General features: G+C 40.8%; 2 protein-coding genes across 2 annotated transcripts; both read right to left on the minus strand.

Annotated features, from left to right (window-relative positions):
- Positions 1 to 3,601: 3,601 nt before the first annotated feature.
- On the minus strand, positions 3,602 to 5,968 carry LOC109041187 (uncharacterized). The gene is made up of 2 exons (XM_019057423.2): positions 5,813 to 5,968; positions 3,602 to 4,608 (listed from the first exon to the last, which is right to left on the minus strand). The coding sequence occupies exons 1-2, from the start codon at positions 5,858 to 5,860 to the stop codon at positions 3,844 to 3,846; spliced, it is 813 nt and encodes a 270-aa protein (XP_018912968.2). The 5' UTR covers positions 5,861 to 5,968; the 3' UTR covers positions 3,602 to 3,843.
- A 132-nt stretch (positions 5,969 to 6,100) lies between these two features.
- LOC109041186 (cyclopropane-fatty-acyl-phospholipid synthase) lies at positions 6,101 to 10,682 on the minus strand. Its single transcript, XM_072297983.1, has 2 exons — positions 10,528 to 10,682; positions 6,101 to 8,624 (listed from the first exon to the last, which is right to left on the minus strand). Exon 2 carries the CDS (start codon positions 8,590 to 8,592, stop codon positions 7,387 to 7,389), a length of 1,206 nt encoding a protein of 401 aa, XP_072154084.1. The 5' UTR covers positions 8,593 to 8,624; positions 10,528 to 10,682; the 3' UTR covers positions 6,101 to 7,386.
- Between the last annotated feature and the right edge of the window lie 23 nt (positions 10,683 to 10,705).

Raw genomic sequence — 10,705 nt, forward strand, 5'->3', positions numbered from 1 at the left:
TTCGCCAAAAGTCCATCTCGGTTGCCCTAAGCATGTCTTCAGTTCTTTTCTTAAGTTGCCAGACCTCACTCCCGTAAGTTACGATACTCTTCACGATGACGTTGTAAATTTTCCTTTTGGTCTCCTTGGAGATACTCTGGTCCCAGAGAACCCCATTTAGCATCGCGATAGCTTTCCTGCCTTGCACATTCCGATCTTTAATGGCCCGATCCAAATTTCCGTCCTTAGTTAACCGAACTCCGAGATATTTATACTCTTCACAGTCCAGGATCTTCCGGCCATCCTCCAGTTCAATGCTTTGCTGATCACCACCGATAACCAACTTCTCCGTCTTAACCACATTTACTTCCATTCCCCACTTTCGGTATACTTCCACTAGCTTCCGCGTCATGTAATTCGCATCTTCTTCGTCCTGAGCTATTACCACCTGATCATCAGCAAAGCACAGAGTATAAAGGGTGCCATCTTCACGTAGCGGGACGCCCATTCCCGAACAGCATCTTTTCCATTCCTTTAAAACTTCTTCCAGGTACACTTTAAATAAGGTTGGCGACAAACAACACCCTTGTTTCAGTCCTTTAGTAATTAAAAACCCCAACGATAACTCCCCATGCGATTTAACCCTAGAGAAAGCCCCACCATAAAATTCCTTAATAGCACTAATTAGTCCCCCACTAAAACCCCTTTTGTTCAAGGCTTCCCAAAGTTTCATCAATGGCACACTATCGTAAGCTTTCTGGAGATCCACAAACACTAGATGTAATTCCTGGCCAACTCCCTTCTTTTTCTCTATGACGTGGATGATGGTAAATAAGTGATCAATCGTTGACCGACCGGCTCTGAAACCTGCTTGCTCTTCCGCTTCATGTTCTTTCCACTCCTCTTCAATTTTTGCTTTCAAGATTTTTCCATACACTTTGCTCAGGGTACCTGCAACCGACAGTCCTCTATAGTTATCACACTCATCTTTTCTACCCTTCTTCTTGTATATAGGTGACACCCAAGACTCTTTCCATTCTGTCGGTACCTTTCCACCGTCCAAGCAATCTTGCATCAGGTATCTCAACCGTTGAAACAGCTTGCAGGTTCCACACTTGATCAACTCAGCAGGGATATTTCCCGGACCTGGAGCTTTATCGTTCTTCAGCTCTCGTACGGCCTTTACCACGTCCTCCATATGGATCTCCAAGTTATGATTATCGTTAGTATACTCCAAGCTTACGCCTCCATCTTGAAATTCAGGTCGCCTTTCTGTCAGTAAATTTTTAAAATACCCCTCCAGTTTATCAATGGATATCGGAGATATTAAGTCACGCTTCATGTCCCTTCGCAGCCCTTTCAGCAACTTCCAGCTCTCAGTGCTTTTCCTTCCTCCTATGTACGTGTCTATTTTGTTACAGCTCCTCTCCCAAGATTCGTTCTTTTTCTTGGTTATGAGCCTTCGTACCTGCGTCTGAGCTTTTTTATACGCCTCTTTGTCTTCTGTTTTTTTAGAGGAAAGGAACTGATGATATTTTTTCCGTTTCTCCTGAATCTCCTTCTCAATTTCTTCGTCCCACCAGTAAGGTTTTTCGCTAACTTTCCTATCATCAGCGACACCAAGAGCTTCCATTGCTGCCGAGTGAATGCAATCCTTCAGGAACTGATACTGCTGTTCGGTATCACCGTCCCTTGATTCGCCCAACTTCTCATCCAAGCGCTTTCCATATAAAGCCCTTACACTTGGATGCTGCAAGCTGTCAATGTTATAGTTTACAAGCTTGACACGATCTTTTTGTTGGTGAACTTCTTCCTGTGCTTGCCTGGTCTCCTGGCTCCCTTTCACTGGGAAAGCTATTTTCGCCCCGAGGAAATAATGATCACTGCCGCAGGAAAGACCTCTCCACACTCTAACTTGCTGAATCTTCATTCCCGTGTCTTGTCTGACAACCACATAATCAATGATTGATTTCAATCCGCGAGTAGACTGAACCCAAGTAAATTTATGGATATCCTTGTGTTGGTAGAACCCATTGAGCACCTTCATGTCCCTTTGCTCACATACGTCAATGATACGGGCTCCGTTATCATTTAGTGCCGCCTCTCCGAAAGGGCCGACGATCTTACTTTTAATTTGACGTCCTATTCTACCATTGAGATCTCCCAACACAATGATTTCCCTCCTGGATCCAATCTTACCAATTTCCTCGTTCAATTCTTCGAAAAATTGGTCCTTCACTGCGACAGTGGAATCATCGTTGACTCCATACACTCCCAAAATGGTGATTTTATGGCCAAACACTGTCATATTCATCTTTATCATTCGGGGGTTAACAGCTTCCCATGTAGTGATGCACTTCCGTAGGCTCTTGCGAATAAGAATTGCAACACCCTGTTGAGCTCGCTGATCTTTTTCCACGCCACTATAAAACAAATCGTATTCCTTTACACTTACAGAGCCTTGTCCTTTCTTCTTCGTTTCTGTTAATACCGTGACATCAAATCCGCGACTCCCTATCTCCGATACCACTTCCGTCATTTTCGTAGAAATTCCTTGTACGTTCCATGTTCCAAAAACCATCATCCGTTTACGTAATTTTTTCCGATAAATCCGTTTATTTCCATTTGTACCGAGGCAATTGTTATTGGGTCTTTTAACAGTATTCCTTTTTCCGAGTATCGGGGAGTTAGCCCGATGACTCAACCCCCAACCTGGAGGACCGGGGTTTGATTTCGGAGTTTCCTCTCCTAGACAGGTTGCTTCCACTACAGCTGAGAGCCCTGTCTGCCCTTCCAATGGGTGGTTCATACGCCTTGAAGCCGGTGACCATCTCCACTACCCCATGAGGCAGGGGTTACCAGCTGGGGTCCGCAGGATTGCTAAACCTGTGACATCAGTCCCCCATACGGGCATTCAATAATTCTGCAAATATTCGGCAGCCAGGACCGCAAATCTCGGCTCCAGCTCAAGGTAGATTTACACAGGTATGGACAGAACTTAACAACTGGCCTCTGATTGGCTCTCCAGCGGCCCCTTAACGTCAGCCATTTTGAATGTTTTGATTATTTTGATTTATTATGTTCGGTTTATCGTTTGTCAAAATTTTGTGGGATTTTTTGCACAATTTTGATAATGCGATATTAATTTTAACGTTTAAACGCACAAACGTTTGAATGCTAATTTGATTGTAATTTAATTAAAAAACGGGCCCCTTAACCTACGTCACGTAGTCATGTGACACGTACTGAGGCTCATGGGAAATTTTCAACTTTTCCATACCTGTGTAAATCTACCTTGGCTCCAGCTGCTAAAAATTGCGGGATGTGGATATCGCCGCAAATTTTCTACCGTGTATACAGGAGAATATTAAAGAAAGTCTTATAAAAATTTAAAGAAGTTAATTGTAGTTTTCAACGCTTAAATATATTTTGATTTTTTTGTGGAAAAAATGTCAAGTATTACTTAAATATGAGTATTTAATTTTATTCGGAAAATTTCTTTTCCTAAATAGATTTTCCTCTTTGCTTTTTACACCTTCCTTAAGGTTTTTGAGGATAGCTTTTTCACAGTCGTTGCCATGCCAAGGGAAATAACTGGGAAAATAAAACGTTAGATAAAATATAAGGTGATTGTTTAAGCAAGTATAATCTTGAAGTGAAGTATTAAGAGAACAGGAAATATTCAAATTTCTATTACTAACAGTAAGAAATTCTTGTCGGAGGGCTTCTCTGCCAAACTCTAGTGGTCTCCAGTGATGACTGACAAGAACTCGGCAGATACTTCAAAACTCATGACAGGAGGCAGTTCACAACTCAAAATCAATTTTCAGAAAAATATTCTATATTTATTCTGGCTAACTAACTTCAAAAGCCCCGAAACCTTCCTCTTCCACCACCCCCAAATCTACGCCCCCCGGGACGATCTGTGATCGGTGGGGGACCCATTGGCCTGTATCGGTTTCTACCGCGAAAAGCGGACCCCATTCTGTTGCCCCCAAAAGGACCGGGTCCGGGTCCTGGGGGGCCCATGAACATTTTCCCACCAGGTCCATGATGTATTTGGCCGTTGGGTTGGTCTCCGGGAAACCCACCACGAAACTGGCCTCCTTGAAAGTCCATCGGTGGTGGAGGTCCCGGAAAACCCCCGTTCGCCTCTTCCCCTGAGAACTCAGAGGAGTCCTGGAAACCTCCAGTAAATTGCATACCGGGCGGGGGTGGAGGGCCACGCCCAGGGCGAAAACCTCCTGGAGGCGGACCTCCAGGTGGACCTCGTGGTGGACCTCTTGGCGGGCCCCGCGGTGGTCCCATTGATTGGCCCATCGTGGCAGCAAACGGAGCTCCCATTGATTGACCTGGCATGACATTGATCGGAGGTCCCATGGATTGTGCCATCATAGCGTCCGGCGGAGGGCCCATCGTTGAATCCGTTGATGGATCGTCTGGAGGTCTCATGTCTGGAGGGGGAGGTGGTAGTGATTCGTTGACCATATCTTGTGAAACCATGAACTGAGGCGGAGGAGGTGGGCGATAGCCTGTTGTTTCGGGGGTCCCGAAGTCGTGAGGCGGGCCGTAGTCGGCAGTGCCGATGTCATTTTGGGGGGCTGGTGAAAGTTCTACTTGTAAAACAATCTGGAGGAAAAAATTCGTCACAATAATAATAAAAAAATTGCAAGTAAAAATCATAATAAACAAATAGTTTAAGAGGAGACATGCAATTTAATATATCCCGAATGGATACGTAGGTATGTAATGTAAAAGAATGAGGCAGTGTTTACTTTCAAAATTAAGAAATTTCCTGAGAGCAGTTACAGTTTTTACTGTACAATAATGACAAAAAATTGACACTATATGAGGATCATCCGAAGAGCTCTGTGAGTTTCGCTGTAATTCAGGAACTATTTGTGATCTACTGAGCTCCATTTTATTTGCAGAATGACAAGATGTTATGAAGGCCATATCAAAAAAAGTGAGAATTGGTCGAAGTCAAAAGTGAGAAACCCATTAAAGAAATTGAAACACCGTTTAGAAGAGCTATAGACTTCAAGGAGGTTCATTGAGTCAGCAAGTCAGCATCTTTGAGACTGAAAAATTAGGCTGAAGCTGTCAATTTGTTGAAGATTCTGGATTCACGGGACTTTCAATGAAAAATGTTTAGTCTTTTATGGTACCTTCATTAGAATAGCCGTACCTTTCGTCTGAAAGTTACACACTTTATTTCCAGGGTTACAATGCCCCCATGGATTGTAGCAGTTGGAGAGTAAAAAATTACTGGAAAATCAGGAGAATTCCTTTTTCTCTAAACGTTATGAACGAACTCGATAGAAAAGTTTTTTACCACATTAGTCCAACAAGCGTTCTTCAGAAACCTCGATATGAGTTATTGCTTTTATAAACTGTTATTCGATATTTTTAATGATTTTTCCAGAAGAAGCAAACTTACATTTTTAGGATGGGGGGGGGGGGGGCAGTTTTTGTATTTGCGGAGAAGATTTAAAGTCTTGACATACATCATTTTGTTTCCCCAATCGACTGTCATTCACTATCAGAAAACGATTACGGAACGATAATGTACCTTATCGTTTTACAAGACTTATCATATAGGTACTATGTTATGTAAAACCATATGAGTAACGCGTAATGTATAGCTCCCGAGGCGTGAAGTGCCTCAAGGGGGCCAATTAGGAGGCGTAGTCCCCTAATTATTTTAAAATTTACAAACTAAAGGAATCCGGACATAGAACCGCGTAGAATACTTTCAAAATTGATTATATTTTTATGCATGTTCTGAGTTTTTCGAGAAAAACAAAGGAGGGAAAAAAATGAAAATACTTGCCTGCAGAAAAACTGCTATGCTGAGATGAATCCACGGACGATTTCTCATGCTTATTCATGCGATTCTGCATCTGCTCGCACCTTGTGGTTTTAAAGAGGAGCTAAACAAAGTTGCAACATCAAAGGCTTGACTTGCGCATCAACGCATGCTATGAGACACGCGATATGCATATTGCGTGCGGCATTGTGTTAACTTGTGCATCATGTCGCTTTAGCCTCAGATGCGTGTTAACAAAGTGCTTGTAAACAGTGCAGTCGGAAATAAACAAGGTGTAAGGATAAAACTTTACTTCCACGATGTTCTAAGAACGATAGGTGGGATGCGCTTGACTATTTTTGAGTTCTGCGCGACGTTTTTCATTTTACACAGATGTTTTGACTAGAGCAAGCATCCTACGGAAGGGAGTAAGTTTTCAGTAATACTTTTGGCTGTTTTTTACCTTCGAGTTTGTTCGAAATAAATCATTAGTTCCTCTTTTGATGCGCATTTCATATTTGCGTTCAGAATACGAAACTTTTAAGACTTTTCAGACAGAAAAGTACCTAGTGCCCGGTTGCTTTGGGACATTTTTTTTAAATGACCTGAAAATCAAGACATAAATATTTACATAATATGTGCCAGTACTTTTTAGTACTTTTTTGCTGGTGAAATGAACAATTCTCGAAATTTCATCGAGAAGCAAAACAAAAATATTTCTCCCACATCCTTCATTGACCTTATTTTAAAAGGATATAATGTTGTTAAATCAGGTCTCCTGTTTTTATCTCTTGAATACTGACCATTCATTTTTCCACCTTATTTTGGTTACATACGCGTAAAGACGTCCCTATTATTAAGGAGTATTTGGGAATTTATTTTGCACAATGAAGCATGTAGTACATTTTCCAAAAAAAAATTTTACAACAATTTTGTTTTACATGTTTTTCTTCCTGATGTCCTTAAACAAGTAATTATTAATGTAGACTTTCTGTGGATATGTGAATTTACTCCGCTGAGAAAAGAGGAAAGTCTGTAGTTTTCAATTGAAAAAGTTTGCACTATAACTTATTGAAATAAAAAAAGGAAAGGAATTAAAATATGAAGAAAAATAGAGGGAAGATGATTTTCTCCTCATTTTAACAAATCTTAAAACTTGTTAAGACATTAAAATTGAAGAATTTATATGAAACTTGCATGCAGGCTATTAAATCGAAAAATCGTACGTTCCAAAATTACTCAATTGTTTAAAATGGATTACGAGGAAAAAATAAAAAGAATGTACTTTTGAGCAAGTGACTAAACTTCTTATTTATTCAACAATTTTCTTAATTACAATATAAAATATTCACAAATACTGCGGAGATCATTTTCAAAATTTAAAGTATTCTGTCTTTGGATTTAAATCATCGTTGGAATCGTGTATGCACTCAATCGTAGAGGCATCCATTTCTTATTTATTATACATATTTCATACACGTGCCACCACTGTACATACACATATTCAAAATAATCAACAGTGGATGGTGGATGCCAATATCATTGAAATGGTTATTGTATTTACTGAAAAAGAGCTTTGTAAATTCTAAGACAATCCATCAACGAGGAACGCACAATCCACCCACTCTACCACGACTGAAGACAATATGCCAAAGTTGATATCTTCGAACACGGAATGCACCTGCAGCACAATTTAGATAATACGTGAACATACGTTTGAAACGCTCATTGTGATTTTGCGACAGCTGCGGCCAAGCGTCGACGAAGCGCTCGTACCATGCCATCATAGTTTTGTCGAAGTCGGCACCCATGTTGTGCAAGTCCTCCACCACGAAGAAGGGTTCGCTGGCCTCGGCGATTTGCTTGAGCGACGGGAAACACCCGTTGGGGAAGAGGTACTTGTCGAACCAGTCGTCGTGTCGCTCGACGGTTTTGTTGGACGAGATGACGTGCAAGACGAAGATCCCGTCCGGGCCGAGGCAGCGGTCGACGACGTCGAAGAAGTTGGCGTAGTTCTTGGGGCCCACGTGCTCGATCATCTCGACGGAGACGACGCGGTCGAACTGTCCCTCCAGATCCCGGTAGTCCTTGAGGAGGATGCTCACGTCGAGGCCCTTGCAGTGCTCCCGGGCGAACCTCTCCTGTTCCCTGGAGAGGGTGACCCCGGTGACGCTGACGTCGTAATTGCGGGCCATGTAGGCGGCCAACCCCCCGAAACCGCAGCCGACGTCCAGGACGCGCATCCCCGGTTTCAGGTGGAGCTTCTCGCAGATGAGACGAATCTTGTTCTCCTCGGACTCCTCGAAGGTCGTCGCGTTCCGCCAATAACCGCACGAGTACTGCATGTGCGGACCCAGCATCCGGACGAAGAGGTCGTTCCCGAGATTGTAGTGCACCTCGTTCACTTTCCACGCCAGAGTTTTCGTCTGCAGGTCGAAGAATTTTACAGACAATAACTTGAGGATGTCGTTTAACCTTATAGGTAAATGTTTGATGATTGTTTTCGCTCGGGGATTGAAAAACCGATCGTAGATCATTTGAAATACATCACGTATGCTGTGTGGTTGTAATTCATCTATACGAGTCTTCAAGAATCGGTAAAGGAAGCCGTCCAGTTGCTCACATTCCCACCAGCCGTCCATGTAACTTTCGCCGAACCCCAGAGAGCCATCTCTGATGATTCGCTCATATATGGCAGGGTTGAGTATCTTAGGGTCCCATGGGCGGGTTCCATTGAGTTTAGTGTCGGCCTCGGCTAGCAAATCTTCAACGATTGAGAACAAGGAAGCATCGATCATTCCCATATTCGTCAAATATGGTGCTCAATATATATCGTCTGAAACATAGGAAATTCCAATAATTGGTGACAAAATAAAATAAAATGAAGATAGAGCAAAAATAAATTTTGATCAGATGCATACTGATGGTAAAAGTACAAAACCGCGTATTTTCATTGCGGTATTTCAAAATTTCCGTTCCTATTTAATTTTTTTGGAAGAGAGGCAAGTGAACCTCATGCATGGCTTTAATTGATCCGGAATATTCTTGTGAAATAGAGGGAAAATTAAGGAAGTTATAAATAAATTACATATATTGATTAGTTTTTTAAAGAAAAAATAAAGTGTAATAGGAAGTCTGCCGCGTCGTGAACGGAGATAAGTGGTTTCGCACTTTGGCTATCTGTACACCTACATGAGATGAGTCCAAACGTCGAATTTTCATCGTCTAACACGAATTGAAATTCGTTCCTCAAAAAGAAAAAAAATCTGCTTCCTGGATTCTTCTACATAATAGTTCAATCAATCAATGTTAAACCATATTTGCACCGTTGGCTCTACGTGCATAACTGTTGGCATATACTCTCTTTTGACGGCTCTAGTTCACTCTGGATCTGAATTGGCGTGTTAGCTTTCAATGTCACGTTAATTATTCATTCAAATTATACTGCAAACTCCTCGCATACCTATGTATCATTCTGGTGTTCGAAACGAGTGCCGATTGCGAGTGGTGTGCCAAGTTGTGCTGTTACGTGTGGATATTTTATAAGTAGATGGGTCTAAATGGGTAAAAGTGCTAATTTTCAGCACACTGTGGCAAAAAACGGTTTGAAAGTTTACTGGAGTAACGGATGTGGCGGAATGACGCTGGGCGAAATTGAATTAATTAACTTAATTAATCTGAGCCTAAGTATTTTGTCAAATTTTCAAATCTTTACGAATACTCTTCTTATGAACTGATGGACGATTGTCAAAAATTTAATCCCTTTGAAAGTATGTTTATTTATGACTTAAAATCATTTTTAGCATAACTTCTTTGGTCTCAATTGTCCAAAGTGAATAACAAAAATACAGCAGATATAATTTTAAGAATCAGCTTCATCAATCAAACGGGACGGAGCTTTTTTCTATAGAAGCTACTATGCTTCTGAGCTTATTTTGGGTATCAAACCTCAAAATATGGTGGCAAATCGTTGAAAAATCATCATTTCCTGCGAGTGCAATTTTCTTAAAATTGTTCTAGACGAAACAAGGAAATAACCAAATGAAAAAAGTTCTACACAAATCGAAATTATCGGATCTCCTGCCCAATTCCATCTTAAGTTGTTTCTCCTAGCTCAACCCCGAAGAAATATATACATTAAAACAATTAGGGGGTTTCGAGGGATACCTGTTGCTTACTAAATTTGAGAATATATTATGGACCCAGAAAAAACAACAGATTTATCTGAGTTAAAGATTCTGTGGCACAAATAGAATACATAAATAGATTTTTCTTTTCCACTTAAAATTTGTTATCATTCATATATTTATCAATTTCCATTTCAGTTATTTTCACCAATATTGCCAACATTTAAAATTGATCCAAGGAAGGGATAGAAATAGAGGATGAAGTAGAAAAGGAAACAAGGCAGTAGCAAAACTAGAATAGGTGGCACGAACCTCATTTGTGGTTTTTCAAAAGATCGGGTCTTAACTTTAAATTAAATTATAGAAAATGGAATAATTAAAGTGATTAAGTCAAATTCAATTAACTTTTTAAAATTAAAGTTGCAAAGTAAATATGCAGGTTTACATACGTATATGTTTTTCTAGTTACCCTATAAATTATTTGTTATGGTAAGCGTATAAAAGTTGGGTAAGTTTTTTTCTCATTTTGAAAGTATTAAAACCGTCATGTTCAATTTTATCTATCTCAAGTTGGTAGAAGATGCTGTTGGGATAATTGCAAGATTTTATTACCTTCGTCACGTGATATCTTTCAGTGAGTAAAAACTTCCACGCCGTGTGATGTAGATGAACAGTGAAGTATCTCCCCTAAAGGAACACGTATGATTGTACGACTATGGAACTCGTTTAAAAACTTGAGACTACGAGTGAAATCATTTTCACTCCGAGTTTTCACTTTTCCTCGGTCTCT

Source organism: Bemisia tabaci, chromosome 1, assembly GCF_918797505.1.
Source record: "Bemisia tabaci chromosome 1, PGI_BMITA_v3".
Taxonomy (NCBI): Eukaryota; Metazoa; Arthropoda; class Insecta; order Hemiptera; family Aleyrodidae; genus Bemisia; species Bemisia tabaci.